A 24,545-nucleotide genomic window follows, 5' to 3' on the forward strand; every position below is an offset into this window, starting at 1 on the left:
CAGACGACTGCATGTCCCAGTGCATGTTGGGCTGTACTGCCCTTCTTTGGTAAATACATAAATTATCAACCACATTAAACTGTACTTGATGTTGTACACAGGCTTAAGTGCAACAATCAAGTGCTTGCTTTCAGACATCATGACTCCTGGACCCAGGCCCATGCAGAGGGTGGGGCAGCCCACTACACTTGTCCTGGCCCTCGAAGAGCTAAGCTGGCTGGGCAGACCTTGCTAAGGATTTGTTGAACCTATGCTGTCATGCCAAGAATATCCTGGGCCCCCAGCCACCCTGGGCCTCAGACAAGCTCTGCATGGGCCTGCCTGGACCAACATCATTATTTTAAGGGAGTGCAATGCTGTTGTTTTATACCTCTAGGAATTATTCAGCACAACATTTGGCAGGTTGAGAGTTACTATGGATAACAAGTGTCATTGTTTTGTTCTAGGCCAGCCTTTGCCAACCTGTTGTCCTCCAGTTTGAGGCTACAACTCCCACCAGCCCCAGGAATCCAAAACATACAGCGGGCATCAGTTTGGCAAAGCCTGTGGCATGCAAAAAGTAGTGTCCTGCTGGTGGGTCAGCATGTTCCAGTTGCCATTCTGTTTTGCTATAACTAATACGCAGGTATATGGCCACCAGAATTGATGGTAAAGGAAGTGGGAGTCATGAGTTGTCAGGACTAAGCACCAGCAAATGGCCTGCAAACACAGTCTGTCTGTGATAGGCTCCAGGGCATCCATACTTTTGCTGCTGTTGTAAGCTAAAGAGGCGAGATAGTTCTACAATAAGGGCACTGATGCAAAGGAAGCAGAATTTCCTCCAGTGTTAGAGGCAGTGTGATTCCGAGTGCAAGTTCTTTAGAGTTTAGCTGCATACAAAACAAGGCTACTACCAGCTTGCCCTAGGCAGTGGGCTAAGGAGACACTTCCCAGCATCAGACTGAGGTGGTGCTTGGCAGTGTTTAGTCCGCTACCTCAGCAACAAAGGTTTAGCCCAGTTCCCTACAGAGTTCTCACTCTTCTTTCTCTTTCTCTGTGGACTGCCCAGTCACACACCACTGGCAAGCAAACCACTGGTGCATATTAGATTAACAGTCATAGGTCACCTTTTTCCTCTTGATCTGTAGCCCTTTTCTTTTCTACAACCCAATATCCTTTTAAATCTTGCCCCCACCCTGCATTTATGATATCAGCCTACAAAAATGCTCACAAATAGCCAGGAGATCCATTTGCAACCCCATGTATGGCACTGGAAGGAACAGCGAGGACATTATTCAGCCATTCACTGAACATCCAGTTCACAGTGAATACCTAGCCTCCCCTTAAAACACTCACTTTACAATGTGAAAGCTACACAAGAGGACTCAATTAAGGTTACTGAGTCCAGTTTGTGACGTCTTTTGATTCCGCTTCTAGTGTTAAAGCATAAATACCAGTACAATTAAAGTATTGTATGACTGTCGTTATTCTATTGCAATGTGCAAAATAACATTACATCCCAATTATGCTGGTGCTGGATTGCAATCCATTGACTAGGAAAGGGCATGGCCCTTCACAAAATTGCTATGTAGGTAGTCTGTTTAGTTAAGGACCTTTATAGGAGAACTGAGTGTAAAATATCAACATTCTTTTTTTAGAGAGAGAGAACAAACAAGAGAATACAGTATTCAAAAAGAGGCCTTTTTTAAAAAAGCAGAGCTATACATTTCCTTTGAGACCCTCTACAATTCACTGTTTCAGGTGTCTGTTTAAAAAAGACCTAAATAATACACAGTTTATGCAGGGTTACAAAAACCAGATTATATCCCACAGACTTGGTAGCTAGTGCTACATAGCTGTTATTTCATTCCAAGCATTCACAATGATCCACCAGTCTCTCACACTTCCTCCCAGAAAACCTGTAATGATCATACCTTTCCATCCAAGCAGCAAATTTTCACTGTGTCATAAGGTCAGGGCATAAATTTCCCAGATCCATTGTATTCGGGGTGGGGGGCGTGTTCCTCTGGAGTCACAGTGTTTGTTCAATGGCAAAGATGACCAACCTCTCTATTCTCTGTGCAGTGCCATAGGTCTGGGGACCAGGAGTGTGTCTCCTTGCACAAAGAACTCTTGCCATGAAAGTGGGGACCATTACATCGGAACACAGAACACTGCTTTATTCTGTTGATCTGTCTAGCCCAACAGCTCACCCTACAGACAAGGGGCATCCCCAGTGGTCCTACTTGGAGCTGCCAGGGATTGAACCTGCGGCCTTCTGCATGGGGAACCTTTGGCTCTCCAGATGTTAATAGCTTCTAACCTCCATTAGCTGCAGGTGGCATGGACATTGGTAAGCGATTATAGGACTTGTAGTCCAACAAAATCCAGATGGCCACAGGTTCTGTATCCCTGCTGCTGCAAGCAATTGAGGTTGTTGTTGTTGTTTAGTCATTTAGTCATGTCCAACTCTTCGTGACCCCATGGACCAGAGCACGCCAGGCACTCCTGTCTTCCACTGCCTCCCACAGTTTGGTCAAACTCATGCTGGTAGCTTCGAGAACACTATCCAACCATCTACTCCTCTGTCGTCCCCTTCTCCTTGTGCCCTCAATCTTTCCCAACATCAGGGTCTTTTCCAGGGAGTCTTCTCTTCTCATGAGGTGGCCAAAGTATTGGAGCCTCAGCTTCAGGATCTGTCCTTCCAGTGAGCACTCAGGGCTGATTTACTGAAGAATGGATACGTTTGATCTTCTTGCAGTCCATGGGACTCTCAAGAGTCTCCTCCAGCACCATAATTCAAAAGCATAAATTCTTCGGTGATCAGCCTTCTTTATGGTCCAGCTCTCACTTCCATACACTGCTACGGGGAAAACCATAGCTTTAACTATACGAACCTTTGTTGGCAAGGTGAGGTCTCTGCTTTTTAGAATGCTGTCTAGGTTTGTCATCATATGACCATATCTTGATTAAAATTCAGATATGGTGATGGTGAGTAGCTACCTTTAGATGTCACCTTTCTCCCAAGGTGACAGCTAAAAGCTCACCGTTTACACGCCTTCCAACTTTATGTCTTCATAACAACAGCCCTGTGAGATAAATTGGGCTGAGAGGCAGTGGTTGGCCCAAGGTGATCTTCATCGCTGAGGCAGGATCTGATCTCTGGATCTCTCCACTGCTTGTCCAGCGCCTCAAGCACTGCACCACAGTGACCTCATAGTCAGAGGTCACATGCAGGCTGTCAGTGCGCAAGCCTTGTTCTGTGGAGTTCTTTGGCACCAAAGGTGTTCTGCAAATGAGATTTATTTGCTCTAATGCTCTGGATAAAGGAATGTTGCATTAAAGTAAAGAATATATGGTAATTCTTTAAGAAAATATTGCATGCCACTCATGCCTTTCATTACTGGAATCTCTATCAGATCACATTATTTGTCCTTAATTTAAACTGTTTTGTCCCTCGGTCCCGATTATTCTGAAGGGATGCAGGTGGCACTGTGGGTTAAACCACAGAGCCTAGGACTTGCAGATCAGAAGGTTGGCAGTTCAAATACCCGTGACGGGGTGAGCTCCCATTGGTCGGTCCCTGCTCCTGCCAACCTAGCAGTTCGAAAGCACGTCAAAGTGCAAATAGATAAATAGGTACCGCTCCGGCGGGAAGGTAAACAGCGTTTCCGTGCACTGCTCTGGTTCGCTAGAAGTGGCTTAGTCATGCTGGCCACATGACCCGGAAGCTGTAAGCCGGCTCCCTCTGCCAATAAAGTGAGATGAGCATCGCAACCCCAGAGTCAGCTACGACTGGACCTAATGGTCAGGGGTCCCTTTACCTTACCGATTATTCTAGTTTATAACTGTGACAAGTGTTGGCTTGAGACCATTCTGGTGTCCACCAGATTAACAATGGGTGCATGTGGGTCAACCGATTTAAGCACTCATATTCAGTACAGAGCACGACTAAAAGCAGCAAAAGCCAAAAACCAGGATTGCAGGAGGCTGAGAACCACAGTACTGAATTCTCGCTGCTTCATAATGCAGCTGACCACCTCCTCTTATGTTAGCAGAGTTCTTACTTTTCAAATGGCTCTCTCATCCACATATCAAGCTCTGTGCAGCTTCACCTCTGAATACCATTTGCTGGCATCCACAAGTGAGAGCAGCGTTCCAGGCTTCTATTGGCCACTGTGAGAACAGGGCGATGGGCATATTCTTAAATGTACCAACAAACGTGTCTGTTTCATTATCTGTACATGCATTGGGAAGCTGTGGTTCGCCGCAACGTCACTTACTGTGTACATGCAGTCAAGTAAATTTGTATATGCGTTTTCCTTCATGAAAATGATACCCATAAAGTGGAAGCTATTTGCCACGAAGCATCATTTACACAGGGAGTAACTGTATTCATTCATTGGTGCGATTGATTGATTGATTGATTGATTGATTGATTGATAGCTGCTGGTGGGCCAACCGCTAGAGGGAGCATTGCACATATTACCAAGTGTCTTGCAACAGCACAAGGGAAATCCCTTTCATTTTGCTAGGAAAGTGAGAAATGTTTTCAATGTAAAAACATTTTTGATAAGAGATTGTTTCTTAAAAATGCAAAAACATCCCAGTAAATCTTTTGCTGCAAAGAGAAGTAAAAATATATTAAGTGTATCAATAAAGACTACAACAAAAGGGAAATAAGGACCTTTATAAGTGTGCAATAGAAAGGAATGGAGATCAAACACATACACACATGCACCAAAGGAAAATCCTTTTAAACTCAGGTTTAATATAGTGACTTCCCAAGGTCAGTCACTTATAAGCAGAGATGGAATTTGAATATGCATCTCCTAAATCTGTTTCCATTCTATTTTGCTTCCATTCATAGGTATATGAATGCAGAGGGGTTATAGGATGTTGTGTCAAGCGAGTGTTACCCTAGGCCTTCCAGTACATTTTTTTGTCACTCTCTTTATCATAAAAAAAAAAATCTGATTTTTGGTGGGGAAAGAGGTTTGCTGTACAAGAGCACAAAATCAGGTTTCATTTGCACTACCCAAATTTGCTGGTGTGCAATTGATCCCGCTTGAAGATAACAACAGTCTGAGAGGGCCCTAAGTCAACATGGTCCAGTGGATCACACTTCCTCTCGTACTTGATACTAAACAAATGGACAGTGGATCAGAGATGGATGTTTATAGCCACCTGCTCCTCCACCTTTTTAACACTTTTCCTGGAAGAAGTCCACTGCTGGCTTTCAAATCATATTTTAAAACCAAGGGCATTTAAAACTCATTTATACACATCGTAAGAGTCAGTGTGTTGTCGTGGTTAGTGTAGCACTATCAGAGTTCAAGGGCATAGTCAAGCCAGGCAAAAGTGCTCAGAGAGGATGCAAAGCAAAAGCCAGTGAAGTGTGTGGCCTGGAGGGAGTTTCTAGAAAATGACAGGCAGGTCCCATTTGACCCCATGCCTGAGGTGCCCCCCCCCATCCTTGCTAGAGCACCACAAGCTACAACCAAACTAGAAGCAATGGCTCAGTCACATCTGTGTTATGCACTTATGTGTCAAATTTGCCATCAAAAAGAAAGAATGGGGCAAAGATCTGTTTCTGCCCTTCTCCCCATGAAAAGGACCATGTAGGGAAGAGATTTTGCTTTTTAATATTATGGAGTCTGGATTAAATAATAAATAACACCATTCCCCCTTTGCCTGATTCCATTGTCTCAAACCATTTCCACCCAGCCCACCTCTGATATTGGAACAGATCATGATGGGTAGAAACTTGCTTGAAACAACCACATGTACTGAGAAGTGCATTGGGGCAAAAGAGGAGAGAGAGGCATAGTAGTAATTTTTGAAGCACAGGGCAAGCTCGTTGTGACATCTGTGCCCCCCAAGAGAGTCCAAAAAGGCAGGCAGCTGGGTGGTTTCATTATTATTGTTAGTAATAATAATAATAGTAATAACACACACATGTACATACACATGCACACACTGAAAGAGTAGCATTAGGATCAGCATAGCTGTCTGTAACCCTATGCATATTTTCTTGTGAGTAAGCTTCCTTAAGGGACGCGGGTGGCACTGTTGGTTAAACCACAGAGCCTAGGACTTGCCAATCAGAAGGTTAGCGGTTCGAATCCCCATGACGGGGTGAGTTCCCATTGCTCGGTCCCTGCTCCTGCCAACCTAGCAGTTCGAAAGCACGTCAAAGTGCAAGTAGATAAATAGGTACTGCTCTGGTGGGAAGGTAAATGGCGTTTCCATGCACTGCTCTGGTTCGCCAGAAGTGGTTTAGTCATGCTGGCCACATGACCCGGAAGCTGTACGCCGGCTCCCTCGGCCAATAAAGTGAGATGAGTGCTGCAACCCCAGAGCCGGTCACAACTGGATCTAATGGTCAGGGGTCCCTTTACCTTTAAGCTTCCTTAACCTCAGTAGTATTTAACTTCAGACTGTGCAGGTTCAACTTGTAAGACGTAATGAGCTTTAACAAAAGATCTTCAGCCAGCTGAAATGCAACCTTTACCTCTTTTGATTTGTTGGGTGTGGTCATTAGGGGGTTTGGAGCATGGTGCCATCAGTACACTGGTGACACGCAGCTGTGTTTCTCCATAATATCTGAATCAGAATGACCGTGCGAACCCTGGACTGGTGCCTGCATGTAGTGGCAGACTGGATGAGGGCCAATAAACCAATGGAGAGGCTTTGTGGGTAGGTGGTTCCCATGTCCAGAAGGCAGGCCAATCATCCAGTACTCAGGTGACCTTTTTTACTTAGTCAAGGTGAGCGTTTTCTGACCTCTGCAATTATTTGTGATTTTTGGATACACCATTTAGGCGCATTGCCGACCAGCAGTGTGATGTTGTGGTTAGAATGTTGGATTTGAGCATGGGGTCAAATCCCCACTCGGTTATGAAGCTCGCTGGATGACCTTGGGCTGGTCACCTTCTCTCAGCATAGTCTGCCTTCACAGTGCTGCTGTGAGGAGTGGGAGAGCCATCTATGCCACCTTGAGCACCGGGTTGATAATAATAATAGTATGCCCTTTCCCAGTTGCGTTCTAATAAGAACCTAAAAAGAGCCCACTGAATCAGGCCGGTGGACCATCTCCTGTTCGCACAAGAGCACCCTCACCTTCTGTGTTTTCCAGCAACTGGTGTTCAGCAGCATTTCTGCCTCTGACCGTTGAGGCAAAGCGCAACCATCATGGCTAGTATCCACTGTTAGCCTGCATGAATGATCCATGCTTGAGTAATCTCAGAGGGGATCTCATATGAAGCCTTATCTGGGCATGCCTGGGTCTTGCTGGACTGAGATACACCTAAAAATTGTAGAAACCGGGAAGAAGGTACAGGGTTATAAAGAGTAGGACTAGCCACCTGAGAAACAGTTTCTATCCAAATGAGATTTTGGGTTTAAACGCAGTGTAAGGTAGTCTCTGTGGGAGTATATTGCTTTTAATTATGGGGTATCAGAGTTTTTAGGGGGCTAACCAGGCTGGGATAGCAGGCTTGTTGAGTTTTGAATGTCTGGTGCAGATTTTTTTCAATTTCGTTGTTCTGTATGGGACAATGACAATAAAGATTATCGTATCGTATCAAAAAGTTGGAAAGGATTCCCCCAAGACCAACCTCCCACTGGTTCAGGAAATCCATTGCTGCTGTAGATCGGACAGGCAGCCATTCACTCACTGCTCAAAGCAGGGCGGGGGGGAAGCAATTTTACTGAAGGTTTTTAACATATCGAGCACTAAAATCCAAAGAGTTCACAGCTGCCTGAGGCAGTCTGGCTGGTCCACCATCAAACAGTTTGTACTGTCCAGAGGTTCTTCCTAATGCTTAGTCAAAATCCCATTTCTTGTCATTTGAACTCATTGGTTTGTGTTTTGCCCTCTGGAGCAAACAGAGAATAAATTTGCTCTGTCATCAAATGCTGGGAGATGGCAATTATATTGCCTCTTTGTCATCTCTTCTCCAGGCAAAAAAATACATTCTTTTCAACTTTTCAGACTCTGGATAAAATACACCCACACATAGAATGGCCTTGTACAATAATCCAGGTAATCTCTAAATGACAATACAGCAGTTCTGATTTTATTCCTGCTAAAGACAAATAAGGACACTTTTCTGCTATTTGCCTATCTCAGTCTACTACCTTTTGTTGCAGAGGGAAAAAGTTGTGTTTTGCTTTGGGTTTTTTTTTTTTAAGAGGTTTGGTTGTGCTTCTAGAATCTAAACTGATGCCAAGAATGCTTATGAAATAAATTAGTCCTTATTACTTATGAAATAAAATATTAGTGGTTATTACTGATTAAAACAGCTTGAGCTGTGGTATATAGAGGTCAATTAAAATAAAAGGCGTTATTAAAATGGGAGAACAGAGTATAATTTCTTGTGAGATATTAAACATGCATTTCCCATTAACAGCCATGGGAGCCTGAAGCCATAAATCCATGAATCCAGCCCTGGAAACCTATACCCAAGGCGTACAGCCTGTTAACACCCACGGGACTTCATTCAGCGCATAACTTTCATTAACAGTGATGGGAATTCCATGCAGTAGACCGTTTCAAGTCAAACTTAATCCCAATTAAGGGTGAAACTCCATCCTTAACTCACCCTATCACAGAAGTCCCTAAACAGTGGGTGATCTTATGGACCATATGTACTGCAAAAACAGAAGGAGAAGAACCCTGCTGTATGCAAAGGCAAATGTGTGCCTGCAAATTTAAGCTTCCGTCTTAACCCGCTTCCTTGTTTTGTCTAGACCAGACCTTTTCAACAATTTTTAAGCAACTCTTTTGTGGTTTATTTTAGCCGGCAAAGGGGAAGGGAGGGGATGATGTAATTTGATGCCGAGGGAGATTATTGATAATTCAGGATAGCAGCTTAACCCTATTATGTAACACCATCACAGCAGCATTATTAAACAACAATGCAAATGATTTTAATATTCAAAGCTCACTGACTTTCTAACTTCTCTGCATCAATGCATTTTCAATGTGATTAAGGCTTCACTGATACAGGAGAAAAGGGAGCAGACTGGCAAAGAAAGTATAAAGTGTTTGTAGACGGGTTATATGCATTGTTTAAGGCAACCAAATCACTGCAGCATTATTCTTAAAAAGTATCGCTGTGATCGCAAGAAATACGTGCCTACACTTATAGTCGGGGCAATAATGTATTTCAGCCAGTTATTCTCCCTGAAAATGACACTGTAGTTAGAGTAAGTTTTAATGGCAAAACTCATGTGTATAAAATGCACCCCTTTGTCACATAAGACAGTTATTGGAGAACTCTTTCCAGTGCACTGAATTAAACTAGAACATATAAACAAATTGGTGGGGGGAATTTCCAACTTTTTCCAAGATTGAAGGACCTCTTTTTCACAGGAGTGGTTTGTTATTTGCAAGAGCTGCTGCTTGGTTTTTCACACAATCCATCACACTGTAATATTTCTCATTTGTTTGGGGTCGTAACTGAGTCAAAGGTCTCCGATATACGAAGTCAAAACACCGCACAAATACTGAGCGATTAATTAACAACTCTCATCTTTTAAAGGAGACAGTTTAGGAAATGGTATGAGCTAATGAGGAAAACGCAAAGTCTTAATGTGTGGTGAGGGGAGAGAAACTCTATAGACTTCTTTTTTTTTGCTTTGTTATTGAGTGAGGTGCTTCACTTTTAGCATGGTAGCCTGGTCAGTTTCTTGTTCAATGTATATATAGACCAAACGGCCAGTCATAAAATTTGCTGAACAAAGTGGTACTTAGATTGGATTGTGCTGATCACTGTTACCAACATAACATCGCTTTAGAAGCAGCTCGCTCCCTGTGTACAAGTAGATACGCTGACAGAAACATGTTAGCCCTCTTTGAAGTAACATGATTCAATCTGATTAATCCAGGTGCTTTGACTTAATTTAGATGTGTTGCAGGCTGGTCTGCACTCACGAGTTTAGATGAAGTTTCTTGGTGGTGGCATAATTCATGAACGTATGATAGGAATAGATTTATTGACAGAATTTATTATGCATAATGCTGTTTTCGTGGCTATTTGTTTTCATAGGTCAGAAGTTCTGAAGCATGATTTTAACAGAGGAAAGTATGCTTAAGCTTGAAAGACTTCAAAGAAAAAAAGCAGGGAAGAACCTCTACAACATTAAACACTATTATGTACCTAATGAGGGAGGGATTTCTTAAAAAAAAACAAAACACAGCCACACAAGTTGAGTTTATCAAAGAACATGTATAAATAACAACTAGTGATTGAAACTCTCTTACAATGAAATACAAGGAGAAAATGAACCAAGCCTTTCACTCATGCTATTCAGAAAATAGCTTTTGCTGTGCTAATCTTTGTGGCTCAGCAATTGACAATATATTGTTATCAACAAGCATTAGTGCAAACAAAAGCATCCATTTTTCTTTCTCTGTGTCTTTAAATCATTTAATTTAAAAAAAATAAAAAATTGAAAAGACCTTTGCAAACAGCCAGCTAGATTGGCAGTAATAATGATGATACACATTGCTCAAAAGCTGTTTCTCCTGCCCTGTCAAAAACCTACGCTATATTTTAAGTTGATAATTTTTGTTTGGTTGCTTTTTAATATAGGGTTTCTTCCCTGTTTGCCTTTATGGCTCATTGCAGCTGCTTTTCTCTATGTCAATGAGGGCTAGCAACTTCTCCCCTTCTTTCGCTCTTGTGAATCAAAACTGAGTTTTCGAGATCTTTAATTCCCTTTTAAAAAAAAAAAACAAACCCTAAAATAATGAGTTGCATCATAAGTATAAAAGAGAGAGAGAGAAAGAGAGAGAGAGGCTTTTGTTTGGAGGAAAAAAACCAAGCTAATCAAAGTTAAAATAAAGTCTTTCTCCCTCTCCCTCTCTCTCCCAAGACTACTGTCTATAACATGTTGTTCCTTATAGAAAGTGGGATATGGTGGCATTTGCTTGATTAACTTGCTCGACAAAAGTGACAGCTGCTGAGGGTGTATGTAGATAAGCCGCACAGCGCAGTTCCGCCTTTGTACATCTGTCAGCAAAAAAGGAAGACTAAAGAGTGAAAAGAGGCAAATTGGTCCCAAAAGGCAACCTATTCAACTTAGGAGGTTTGCTCTATTCAAGCACTCGCTGTGAAACTCAAGTACTAGGTAGCTTATTCAATTTCATTCACTCTTTAGAATAAGCCCACAAGTGTTTAATTTCTTATGCTACCGAATAAAAGGATGAAGGGAGCTTGCTTTTTTTAAAAAAAAAAAAAAACCTCCCCAAAAACTATCATTATTATTACTGGAAGCAATAATTGTTAAGATTTGCTGATCAATGCCCTCAACATTAGCTCGGTGGTAGTTTTCATAGATATTGGTGCTATTAAATCGTAATGGTATGTAACAGAGTTGACGTGTCTCACTGGTTTGTTTTAGGGATAAGCAGATTTATTACTGTGATGGAGTCTCATATGCTAAGGATTCAAGTCAGAATTGAGCTTTCAAAATGGGGCAGGGGGAGCCAGCCACAGAAGAAGGAAGGAAGGCCTAGCTAGATACCGAACAGGTAGAAGCTTTGTTGGGTTTTCATTATGCTCATCTGAAAATATCTATTCATGCATGGCCCAGGAAATCAATTACCATGGCTGCAAACATATCCACACAGTAGTGCGGCATGATTCTATCTGTGCTTAAACAGCTTGGGAGAGATTTCTCCTTCCTTGCCTGCTCCAACCCTAACCTTCCTGCGGGCAGGTTGAGGCTGCACCAGATGGGGTCAGAGCATGCACTGGATAAGGGGCTTCATCCCACTAAAAGATAAAGTGGGACTTATTTCTGTACACAGGATCATCATCATCAGGTCATTCCACGTCAGTTCAACGTGGTCGTGCCACCCACCGTCTCAGATTTTGATGAAACTTGGTGTACACCCTTCCCTTATGGTTGAAAGAAACCCCCTTAATTTTTCCCCCTCTATCTCAAACGTTTTTAATTTTATAGCACTTCACAGTTTTGTGAAATCTGTGTTTCTGTCCCTCTTGAGATCCTCAGCCTTGTGTGCATTTTATTTTTTTTCTCCATAACCAATGATGAGATCTCATTGAAATTTTACACAGAGATCAATAACATGATGAGGATTTCAGCAAAAAAAATACACCAGCACTCAAAAGATTTTATAAATGCCTAAAAAATGTATAAATGTAGCTTTTTTTGGCGGGAAAAACTAGGTTTAGAAAACCTAAATTTTCAGCGTTAGGGCAAGATGCAATCAAAAGTTTTTGATGGTGAAAATTATTGCAAAGACATGCTCTTTCTCAACAAAGAATAAAATTTATGGATCTCTTATGTCTTGTAACAAAATTTTATGTTTTTTGGACATTGTGGGGGGGAGAATGGCTACTGGGTACAACTTTCCTACAATCCATAGCTGTTAAAGAAAAAATTAATGAAACAAAGTTCATCTTAAAATCTAAAATAATATTGGTTATTACAGGGTTGTTGCTTTTCAAAAGTGCGGGCTTGTTTTTCATTTTTGGGATATTTAAAACTATGAAAATTGGCTATATCTCAAACCGTTTGAGATAAGAGGGGAAAAAATTAAGGGGGTTTCTTTCAACCATAAGGGAAGGGTGTACACCATGTTTCATCAAAATCTGAGACGGTGGGTAGCAAAACCCTTGTTTTTGCATTGATTTGATGTGGAATGACCCCATCATCATTTTATTTTCATGTCACCTTTCCACAGTTAAAAACAATGCTCAAGCAGCTAACAACATGACAAGATATACATAATTACAAAAGTCATAAACAATAAATAAACCACATCAAAAAAATACACAACCAAATGGAAAACCATTTCCACATAAATCAAAATCTAAAACTAAGGATACAGCATCGATATCACAGTTTTAAATGACATAGGTAAAAAATAACAGCAATTTAAAACAAAAACAAAGATGGAGCCCTCTCTGCCCAGCAGCAGCAGTGGCAGAAGTCCTTTATGGAGCCCGTCAGGCCCCGCCCTAGGCCAGGTGGTGAGTGGCAGGACTGGGGCCCTCAGGCGCTGAGCAGGGGAGTCCTCTGCAATGCTAGAAAAATATTTTCCTTTAGCATGGAAAACCATGCTCCCCTTTCTTTGCGGCAGAAAGTCTCCCTTTCCCCCAACTTTCCATGGAGACTATATTCAAAGCCACCATCCAGAAGGGCTCTGGACATCTTACTCGCTGCTTTGTAACATCACTTGCACCGTTGTGTTTCCAGTTCACTAGCCCAAAAAGTCCCCATGGATTGCTGGGGGTGGCAATTGCTTCCACCACAATTGGGTGCCAGGTACTTTTTCCTGTAAGAATGGCAGCCATTTGTGATGCATTGCAAGGCAGAGTTGGGTTGAGGACTTGACACATGTCTGATAACCCAGAAGTCTGGAGTGGGCGGGGAGGTTTTTCAGTATGTCAACAAATGTGGCAAGTTGTTTGCTTTGTCCCAGAGAGCTTCCACTCTGAATGGAAATGTGGGGGGAATAAAGCAGGCTGAAAGCTGTGGAGTGCAAAACCTTTCCCTGCCTGAACATCTCAGTGAAACACAGGCTTTGCCCCTCTCAGTTCAATCTTAATGGTGCACAGATTACTATGTCCCATATAACTCATTAGACACCACTGAGAACCAAGCCAGAAGCTGCATTCTTGGTCATGCTTGATGGTGACAAAGAGACAGGTCTCAGATATCATTTATAATGCACATCACATACATCTTCTGTCTTTTGGGAGGAATCAGGACCGAGAAGTACAGCAAGTTTGTTTGCGGAAGGTCACACAGGTTCAGTCCTTGGGCATCTTCAGTGAAAAGGACCAAGTATCAAGTGGTGTCAGAGACCTTGGCCAAAGACCAAGGACCACTGTTCTTGAGAACCACTGTTGCGTGTGAGGAACAACCACCACCCAAAATACACTTAATTCGTTCCGGAGGTCCGTTCTTAACCTGAAACCGTTCTTAACCTGAGGTACCACTTTAGCTAATGGGGCCTCCCACTGCCGCCGCGCTGCCAGTGCGCGATTTCTGTTATCATCCTGAGGTAAAGTTCTTAACCCGAAGTACTACTTCCGGGTTAGTGGAGTCTGTAACTCAAAGTGTTTGTAACCCGAGGTGTTTATAGCCCAACATACCACTGTACCCCTATGTTAAAGTTGTTATAAGGGCAACCAGTCTTCTTTTGAAGAACTGCATCCCCATGCTTCTTCCCTATCAATATAATTGATTCCAGAGACATCAAAGTCTGGTTTAACAATTAAGAACCCTAACAGGCCTTGAAATTGCCCATCAACAGTTAACATCTGAGCAGCGGACTGAGTGGGAACATGGGTCACTGGGTTACAGTCTTCCCTGCTATAGTGAAATCTTTTATATTTATATTTAATATTTGCACCTGTACCTATATATTAGCACATGTACATTTTTTGCAAATCCGTGTCCTGTTTTGCTCTCCTCCCCCCCCCCCCCCCATGCATATGTGCCCAGTCGTCTTTAGTAAAAAGAAAAGACTTCAGGATAAACAGGTTTAGATGTCCTTGAATCAATGCTACATCAGTAAGCTGATGTTTACCTAAGCTATATCTGTTGCACGTTAGAACAAAGAAGCAGGAAGTTGTTGGAGATGCTGTTAGTACTTTGACTGGAAATACACAGGTTTTGCTGAGAAGATTCGCATTGTTAAGTTCTTCCGAAAACAAAACCTGCCGCTTTTAGAAATAAAACCACCAAGAGTAATGTGTGTTTGTCGAGCCCACGTGAGGTGGAAATCAAATAACGATGCTGTAGTCATTGTGTTAGCAAACCTGAGATACAATTAGGAAAACACTGTGAAGGGTTGGGGAGCCTGTGGGCCTCCAGATGTTGGGACTCTAATTCCCATCGTCCCCATCCAGCGTGGACAATGGTCAGGGATGATGGAAACTGAGAGCCTAAAACTTCGGGAGATTTACAGGTTAGCCACCCATGTACAGCGCAGACGAGCCTGTGAATTTGATAGTAATGAGTGACCTCTAACCATGACAGGTTATGTGAAAGGGCAAAAAGGAGGGAAATCTTGAGGGTAGATACATGAAGCATCCAGTGCAGTACTCCGCCTTTGACTGCCCAATGCTTCTGGGTTTTAATAAGAATAGCCCCATTATGCAGCTGACCAGTTGTGAAATGACATCCATGGGATCAGCCAGCAGAATTGCCCCTAATCTCTCTAGGGATAAATGAATGCAATATGAACTTTGCAATGTTGTCATCCTTGACCCAGCATTAAACAGTTGACCTCAGAAATAACTAGGTCACTTTACCAGGAATGAAAGCTACTGCAGGAAGTCAAAAGAGACTCAGGGTTGGAGCTGTTTGCAGGTAGCTTAGTGGCTTGTTTGGAATCAGCGATGCATTGGGGGCCATTTGGCTGTGTTGATGTGCCTTCTTTTGTGTGTGTGCGGTAGTTTTTAAGCGCCCCAGCCCCGTGCAACATGCCTAGAAGTGCAGATGTCTTTTCCATTATCCAGGAAAGCAAAACGAAAAAAAGAATGCAAATACAGTGGATTCTTACGATTACGAAGCCCACACTGCATGCTGTTTTCAGACTTCTGTTGTATAATATTAGATTGCCCTGAGGCTCTAAGGCCTGCTCACTTCCAATCCCTGATGATCTTGCATTAAAGTGATCCCTGCATCTTGGCCGCTAGGCTCTGAGCAAGAAGACAGGCAGGTGTGCCATTTCAGAGTTCAGTATCTGGGCCAGCCAAATTGAGCAAGGGGAAGCAACGGGATTATTGGTAGGAATTAAATAGCTCTACTCACTCTTGAATCTGTTGCCCCAAAGGTGTGTGTTTAGAACATTTGCTGTGGTCGCCTTTTTATAATTCATGATAGCTATTTTCCAATGAAAGAAATATTGTTCAATTAATCTTACGAATTTTAGTCTGGTAATCAATCAGTTAACTTTGTATAAATTTACATATGTGAAAAAATATATATTCTGAAGCGAGAAAGTCTGGGGATGATGCATACCTGTGTCACAGCATCTTCTTGTGTTTTTATACTTTTCTGGAAGCCGCCCAGAGTGGCTGCAGCAACCCAGTCAGATGGGTGGCATATAAATAATTAAAAATTTGAAATGTTACTGTTATTAGAAAACCCCTTTGTACTCCCTTAGGTGGGAATGTTTCTTTTAAGATGACACTTTTTTAGAATACAAGGATTTTTAAAAAATAATAATTGAAAAACCCGCTGCCTGATTAATCAAGGACACCTGTTTCAGTTCAGCAAATTATTATGTTGATGAATTAACCTAACCGATTAATCAATTTCTGCTGCCCTGTGGTTCCTGGGAGGGCGTTGTGGGGCCGTCGGCTGTCTCAGATCTCCTCCTCTGAAGGCGGAGAGAGACAGAGGTCCAAACACGGGGGAGGGGAGCCAACATCAAGCAGCCCCTGCCATAGCCACAGGAAGCAACCTTCTACCACGCCAGACCATCTAGCCCAGTACTGTCTACATTGACTGGCAGATGCTATCAAGAGTTCTAAGCAAGGGGTGTTTCCAGCCTTACCTGCATTGAACCTGGGGCATTCTGCATGCAAAGCTGATCCTCTATCACTGAGCTGTGGCCCTCCCCTTCTCCCAGCAGCCACAGAAACCTCTGTCACCCTTGCCTTACTGAGAACAGTAGAGACAAAAATGGTATGTGTGTGCTGGGGTAGATTCGGAGCATGCTGTGGTCAGGTACGGGGACTCCTTTGGCTCCCGTTCCCCCAACACACCTTTGAAACAGGGGAAACATATGCATCTTCCTTCTCATTGGAAACAGATGCTGGAAGCCACAAGAGGGGAGAGCGCTCTAGGGCCCATGCCCTGCTCCCTGGTTTCCCACAGGCATCTGGTTGTGCTGAGGTGCTGAGCTAGATGATGATGATGATGATGATACTTTTATTTATATCCCACCCTCCCGGCCAGAACCGGGCTCAGGGTGGCCAACATCAAATTATGTAATACATTAAGGCATAAAATTCAGCAATCGACTGAAATACAGCTTTAAATCGGACAAAGATGGACCATCGGCCTGATCCAGCCAATGTTCTTAATTTCATCTACCAAAATAAAATCTCCTTTTAAGGTACCCTAAAGCTCTTCTGCTGTTTACACGATAACAAGTTTTATATGGGTGGATTGAGTAACAAGGGAGATTGATTGATTGATTGATTGATTGATTGATTTTTTAAAAAAACTGATTTTTAATTTCAAGTAACAAAACACCCATACAGAGTTCAGTAGCTGTATGGAAAAGAAAGAAAAATAATGGCTGATGGTTGTAGATTTAGATGTTCCAAGAAAGGCAATCATGTAAAAGTGTCTCTCAATAAGGTACCCTGAGTTGATGGAGGGTGAGAACTATGTTCAGTTGTCTTTACAAAGTCAGTAAAGGGATACCATGTTGTATAGAAGGTGTGGGTCTTTTTCACCCCCCAGATCAATATTCCTTTTGTGAAACGGTTCATTTGTCCATAAGCACAATGTACCACACTTGTGAAATCCAGGCTTCAAAATATTTGCATTCAAAGTTTTCCAATTGTTTTGCAGTCGCTAATCTAGCTGCAGTTAGTAAATGGAGGATGAGGTCTTTATTGGTTATGTTCTTAATCTGAGGAGTAAAATAAGACAGTAGGGATAATTGTCCTATCAATTGATTGTTTGAAAACATTTTTCCCCAAAAGGGAATAATTTTGGGGCAAAGCCATCACAAGTGTATGAGAGAGCCAGTTAAATTGCATTCTCGGCAGCAAAAGTTGGGTGTGTTGTGATTAATCCTATATACTCTGGCTGGACCCATGTCCCATCTTTATCTTTAAAGCATTTTCTCAAGTTCTAACTGGGATAGATCCAAATGGTAGTTTATTCCAGTTTTGTTCCCTGAGTTGCTCCTCTAATTCGTCTCCAATATCTTATTCTCATTTTGTCTTAATGAAGTGAGAGAAGGGTACCCAATTGTGTGAGCATTTTATACACAACTTAATTAAAATTTTAAAAATGCTCAGGTTAGCATGGAGATGCATTTTCTGTGGCACCATGTTTAGGAACTGAACCTAAGAATCCCTACAAACAATTTACATTTGCATGGAAAAGTCAAGCAGATTTGAACACCTTATGTATAATAGGGTTGACTATGGTTCCTCCTTCTCACATTGATAGCTCCAACAGCTAAGCCCGGCGAAAGCGCATTGAGAGAGAGATGGAGTTGGTGAAAAATGAATGTCTGAGGGTTTTGTACCTTACTGGTCTATTGAAGTGGGGCTGGCTATTTAGCCGCAAACTTGCCTTCTGAAAACCAAAAAGGGCTGTGATCACCCATGAGCACATGCCCCTTTTGTTCGCTTCCCTTGACTAGTGTTGCTTTTATCCCGGGTGTAGCTGAAAAATCGCCTCACGCCATTGAATCCGTTACCTTTGGAACACCTTGAATTCAAAGGTCTCTCGCAAAGCCTCTTTTGAGTATTTCAAAACAGAGCCCCGCAGTCCAGAAGAGAGAGAGAGAAAGGACAGCCTTGTCCTTTGAGTTTCTCAGTGCAGTGCCTGCCTCCGTTTATTCTTAATAGGGTTGAGCAGCCTGGATTCGTTCTGGTTGGAGAGCCAGAACTGAACTGAGGGGTCATGGGTGTGAGTTACTATGGTTATTGAGCAGCATTGCCCGTAGTTTTGCTCTCATGGGCATTAAAGCACAAAATAATGGACAAACAACAGTGGTTAAAGCAAGCAGGTAGGATTACTATGTTCTTTTGTCAGAAGTATATAATGTCTTGTAGTCAGTTTTAAAGACCTCTCAACCCCCCAAAATCCATCCAGCGGCCGCCTGCTGAGTAATTTTGTATGCTTAATCTCTCGCCCTTCACTACAAGCTTTCTGCTAATTTGAGGCAAATGGGTATTTTTGACACTAAATAGGGCAGTGAAGAATCCATGACCTAGAAAAACTCCATTCCGAGGCAGTGAGAGGAAGAAAATATTCTTTCAGCCGGGACTTTGTAAGACCTTTGTGAATGACATAAAATAGTTCTGACTAAACTGCACTGGAGCTTTTGCTTAATGGGTTTGCAAGCAAAGGGGGAGGACTTTTCCTGAACATCTTAACACACACACACACACACACACACACACACACACACACACTTACTTTAACTCTCCCCCCCCCCATAAAACTTGTCACTTCAGATTGCCATCAGCCACCACAACAATAATCATTTCATGCTTATTGCTAATTGCAAGCACAGCTGAGGCCCAGCGGGGGTCTCCTTGCACAGTCCCAGGCCTTTATACCAGCCTCAATCTGTTGTATGGCACTTGTTCACACACACACACACAAAAGCTACTAGCAAAGGCAGAAAGAGGCAGAGTCACAGGTTCCTTGTAATCCTTCTGCTACCCTGCTGACAACTCAGCCCCATACGCATTCCTGGTTTTGTCCAACTCTTTACAAAGGCCAGAGTGACCTTAAGCTACTAGTATGTGGGCTTCTCCTCCTCTTCTTCTTCTCCTCCTCCTCCTTCTTTTTCTGTTTTTCTTTTCTTTCTTTTTTGAATGGAGAATACAGCTCCTTCAGGTGCATTAAAGAAGCAGGGCTGCATCTGGCTTCTGAGATTCTGTTTGCAGCACCCCTGGAGTGAGCTGCGGCTTCCTGTAACATGTAAAATTGTGAGTGTGAACTCAAGGTTCATGGCAAGGAACAGGAGGTCAGGCTCCCATTCAAACCCACCAAAAGGAAATGGGAGTTTGCAGATGTTCTGGTGGATGTGTAATGACACCACCTCCCTCGAAGCGCAGGAACCCAGAGCGGGCTTTCATCAAATGTGCTGCTGCTGCCGCCGTCAATGTGTGTTACTTTGCAGAATTATTCATATCATATTTTTTTCTCTCCCCCCATCCCCCCAAATGCAGCTTACATATATATTCAGAGATGAAGTTCAGCAGCTCTGCAGACACTGATGTTGACAGGTCCAAAAAATACATCTCAGGGCAGGGCTGGGAATGCCCTCCATCCAGTCTGAAACTCTAGAGCAGGGGTCAGCAACCTAAGGCCCATGGGTCACAAGTGGCCCATGGGGGTGATTTAACCGCCCCATGGACCCCCCACCACCCGCTTGGTCGGCTGCCATGCATGCGCTGCGCTAAACTGGCACGGAGCAGAGCAAGGACCGCCTTCTGCGACGCTGGCCAGCTTCCCATTGGCTACAGGCGCATGCCTCCTCCGCACTGGAAGGAGCGCCGGAAATAGCGTTTGTGCGTACACACACACACACACACACACTGGCCCACCACGGCATCTGCGGGACCTTGGGCCAGCCCAAGCCACAAAAACTTTACCGACCCCTGCTCTAGAGAGCTCCAGCCAGTCAGATGAGACAATGTTGAGCTAGATGGACCAATGGTCTGGCTCCGTATAAGGCAGCTTCCTGTGTTGCTGCCTACTAGTGGTTACTTTTAGGAGCTCAGGGCCTACCACCCTCCACTATCCCAGCCTGTATTTCAGCAAGCTGGCATTCCCAAAGTGCTGCCCTGCAGGGCTGTTGCTGGGTTCATAGAACACTCAGGGCACAATCCCCTTACACTAATGTGCTAAGTTTAGGGAAGTTTTTAATGTTTGGTGTTTTGCCGCTTTTTTATATATTCTCTTCGGAGCCACCCAGAGTGGCTGGGGAAACCCAGCCAGACAGGTGGGGTATAAATAAATTATTATTATTATTATTATTATTATTATTATTATTATTATTAGTCAGGAGTAGCCAACGTGGTGCCCTTTACACAGTCAGATGCCAACTCCCATTGACCCCAGGCAGCGTGACTAAGAGTCACATCAGCTACCCCTGTGCCAAGTTAAATGTATAGACAGAAATGCAGAGGTGTGAGAAAATTAAAAAGCTGGGGGGGGGTTCATGCTGATTGCTAAATCAACAAAAGTTTCAGATGAATGTGGGAATGGGGCAGGATAGGGTTTTCAGTGAACATGTGCCAGAAATAGAGCAATCTGCCCATCCCTACAGCTTAGGAGATGTGCTTAGGGCTGTAACCTTCACCACTGAAAGTGGTGACAATTGGCTACTAGCTTTTCTCCGGTATGTACTGTGTAAGTGGAGCACCCCTGGCTCACCTTAGCATTATATGGTTGTCATCCTATATACCTGGAAATAAGTCCCATTGAGCTTAGTAGGACGCCTGATCAGACATCCCTAGGCTTCTGCTGTTAGCTGCACATTTTTAACGTAGCAATGGGCTCGTCCATATTTCTGATTGTCCTGTGATTTCTAGGCACGGATCCAATAACTTTTTCTGTTCCCCCACTAGTTTCCCTGGGAAAACCCACTGTTTACTGCTGAATCGGAACAAACGTCAATCAGGTTTTCCAGGGATTGACGTTTCTTCCGATTCAGCAGTAAACAGCAGGCTTTCCCAGGGAAAACGGTGGGACAAGCTGAAAGTTACAAAGCAATCCTATGCATGTTTGTTCAAAAATTACTCCCAGGTAAGTGTGTTTAGGAGCTCTGAAAATTAATGTTGGCAGGGGACAGTTGTGTTCAGCCTAGAGGGGCAAATCAGGTGGCAGAATGATACAAACCAGGCTGGTCCAACATGCAGGCCTCAAGGCCTTTTTTCACGGCCCTCAGCAATATTTGATGCCCCACACACACACACCGCAGCCCTCAAGTTGCCTTCCCAAAGCCAGGTAAGCAAAACGCTGGGCTCTGGGAAGGAGATATGAGGGCTCTGAGAGGATCCTAGAGTCTTCCTGCCTCCTTCCCAAATCCTAGTTAGCGCTTTCCCAACTTTGGGGAGGAGATGAGAGGGCTCAAGGACCCTATCAGAACTGACTCGCTTAGCCAGTTCTGGGAAGGCAGCGTGATGGCTGGGGAGTGTCAAATGTTGGCCTTGCCCCCCATGCAACAAGGCAGAGTGCAACCCACAGGTTTCATGTCGAAGTACTGTTGCAGCCCACTTGGTATGAAAAGTTGAACCCCCCTGATATAAATGGTGAATTGCTATTTCATGGTTCCAGGATACCTTAAGCCGGAGTCTTTATATATCCTAGCCAACTTAGATCATTTGGAGTAGCACTGTTAATTGTCCCCTGACTGACATTTAAGCATTTCCGGTCCCATGTTGTTCCGACAGAGATTCAGCAGGCATTATTATTAATTTGCCTTTCACGGTGGTTTGTTTCATTGTATACATATCATTGGGCATCACCCTGATATTTCACGATACGGCAGCATGTACTTCCGTAAAGGTTTCATTTTTTTTATTTTTAATGTTGACAGAGAAAAGCTTAACCATCTTTAACCATCTGAGTTGAATCTGCACACACACACACCCTAAAAAAATAAATGCAGAAGAGCAGGAAAGCAAAGATGGTAATCACTTCATTCCTGGAAATGTTTGTAGCCACAGGCAAATGGTGGTGCTTTGGCTGTCCCTGGGACTGAAAAGGCCTCAGGGCTACATGGGTGGAAAAAGAACAAGCAGCGTGTATTAAACAAGAGATCCTCATTACCTTGGGATGCAAAGCCGAAGCAATAAATATTTATGAGGTAGCCTGTGCCCAAAAGCCTCTGAGAGAATGAGAACATTCTGTTTGTGACAGTCTGAGAAAAGGCAGAGCTGAGTAATTTAGAGTAAGTTACAGAACGAAAAACGTACCCTCTTGAATTGTGCAAGTCTAATAAGAAATGTGGGGGACTGCCTGACAACATAAGCTGTCACACCCCTACTCGGCTGCCTCAGGGACCCTGTTGTGAACTTGGCAGCCGAGGCTACTTTTCAGCACTCCTTCAGAAAGGAAAATCCATAATAAGTAGATTTTGCAAACCACTCTCGCCCCAGTCCAAGGACTCTCTGAGTATCACTGCAAGCAAGCATATTTCAACCCGCGCCTTGCCTGTGGTAGGGATGCTGCTATGTGCTCACTTTTTCGGCATTCATTGGCAACGGGGCTGGGCCTCCAAGCCTCTGTTTCTGGCCTTTGGGACTGTCTCCAAGTGACACCCCTCACTGACCCTGTTTCACATCCTCTTTGGGTGTCTTTGCCAGGCTGAAACATGTCCTTGAACCCTGGCAATGCCTCTTACTTGCCTGGATGGAGAATCAAGAGATAGGTGTGAATAGAAACCACACAACTGTAGAAAGGTAAAATGTGCCCTCGTTGCTCTACCCACCACTGCCATGTGGCCCCTGGAAGGTTGGTTTGTGGACTGATTATTTAATTTCTATACCAGCTTAATATATAAAAAATATATCCAAGCAGTGCACAGAAAACTGAAGCAACAACAGACATTTTAATTGCACATGCAAAAACACAGTTACATGTAAACTGTTACATTAATACAAAGTTACATATATATATATATATATATATATATATATATACACACACACACACACACACACACACACACTGTATAAATCAATATCAGTTCATTTTCATTCTGACACACCCTTCCTCTCAGCCTCCGGGTTCTCACCCAGGGTCCAAACAAACTCTCAGCTCACCCACAACAGTCTCACGGCGAGAAGACTCCCTGGAAACCCTTAAAACACAATTAAAATTGTGACGCTCCGCAGACAGATTCACACATGAGAAAGCAATGGAATTGTCTGCTTTACTCCTGTTCCACCTTCTGCAAATTGGGGGGGGGGGGGAGTCCAAGACAAGTACATATGCATTCAGTCTGATGATAGTGTCAGACTTCCGTTTCCCCCACCTGAATAACAGAAGATATATAGAATCGTAATGCAAAACAAAACAAAAAATTAGGATCATAGAATTGTAGAGTTGGAAGGGACCCCAAGCGTTGTCTAATCCAACCCGCTGCAACGCAGGGATAGAGGATTCCTCTAAGAAGAAGAAAAATTCTAATACAAGTTCTAGATCATGTAGTGAATCCAAGTGTGCCAGACAAGAGCTCCTGGACCTCAGTGGGCTTAAAAGCTCATTCTCTTCTTAGGAAGGAGCCTGTGCTGGCAAACTGGCAAGGGAGGATGGGGAGGCCAGACCTGATCATATCCAATTGCCTGTGTTCTGTGTTTTATACTTGGCACGTAATATATGCTCTTTGGCATGTTCCTTGGAAAGCTCTCGCTTCTTTTGCAGCAATGGTACACCAGCACCATGAACATGGTTTGCACCTGGCTGACAGACCGCATGGACCTTCAGCTCCACATCTATCAACTGAAAACCCTTATCAGGATAGTAAAGGTGAGCATGTTTTATTACTTCCAGGCTGTTTTGTTTCTTGGAGGAAAGAGGTTCCTTTCACGAAAGAAATAGCAGGTCCATTGAAATCAATGGACATGACTAACTTCGGTCCATCCGTGTAGCAGCACATCTGCTCTGTGTTCAAGAATTTAGTTGGATCCAACTCATCCTTAGGTAAACATTGCTGTACTGTCTTGTTTTTCATCCTTGTTGTAGAGCTTGAGTTAACTGCACGGGTGTGGCTTCCGATGTTATCTTTGGTGGCATGAGATGAGCTGTCGCGTGGTGCGTTCCTGCGCCACTAGGCGGCACCAGAAGTGTGACCACAC

General features: G+C 43.4%; 1 protein-coding gene across 9 annotated transcripts in view; it reads left to right on the forward strand.

The window, feature by feature from the left end:
* The window catches only part of CADPS (calcium dependent secretion activator), a 352,734-nt gene that overhangs the window by 322,714 nt on the left and 5,475 nt on the right, over nucleotides 1-24,545 (forward strand). For all 9 annotated transcript variants that reach the window (XM_082209239.1, XM_082209246.1, XM_082209238.1 and 6 more), the window contains one exon: nucleotides 24,112-24,216. In XM_082209239.1, the coding sequence (XP_082065365.1) occupies nucleotides 24,112-24,216 (105 nt within the window). The remainder of the gene's footprint in view (nucleotides 1-24,111; nucleotides 24,217-24,545) is intronic.

The sequence above is a fragment of the Podarcis vaucheri genome (genome assembly GCF_965113315.1).
Source record: "Podarcis vaucheri genome assembly, chromosome: 2".
Classification (NCBI taxonomy): Eukaryota; Metazoa; Chordata; class Lepidosauria; order Squamata; family Lacertidae; genus Podarcis; species Podarcis vaucheri.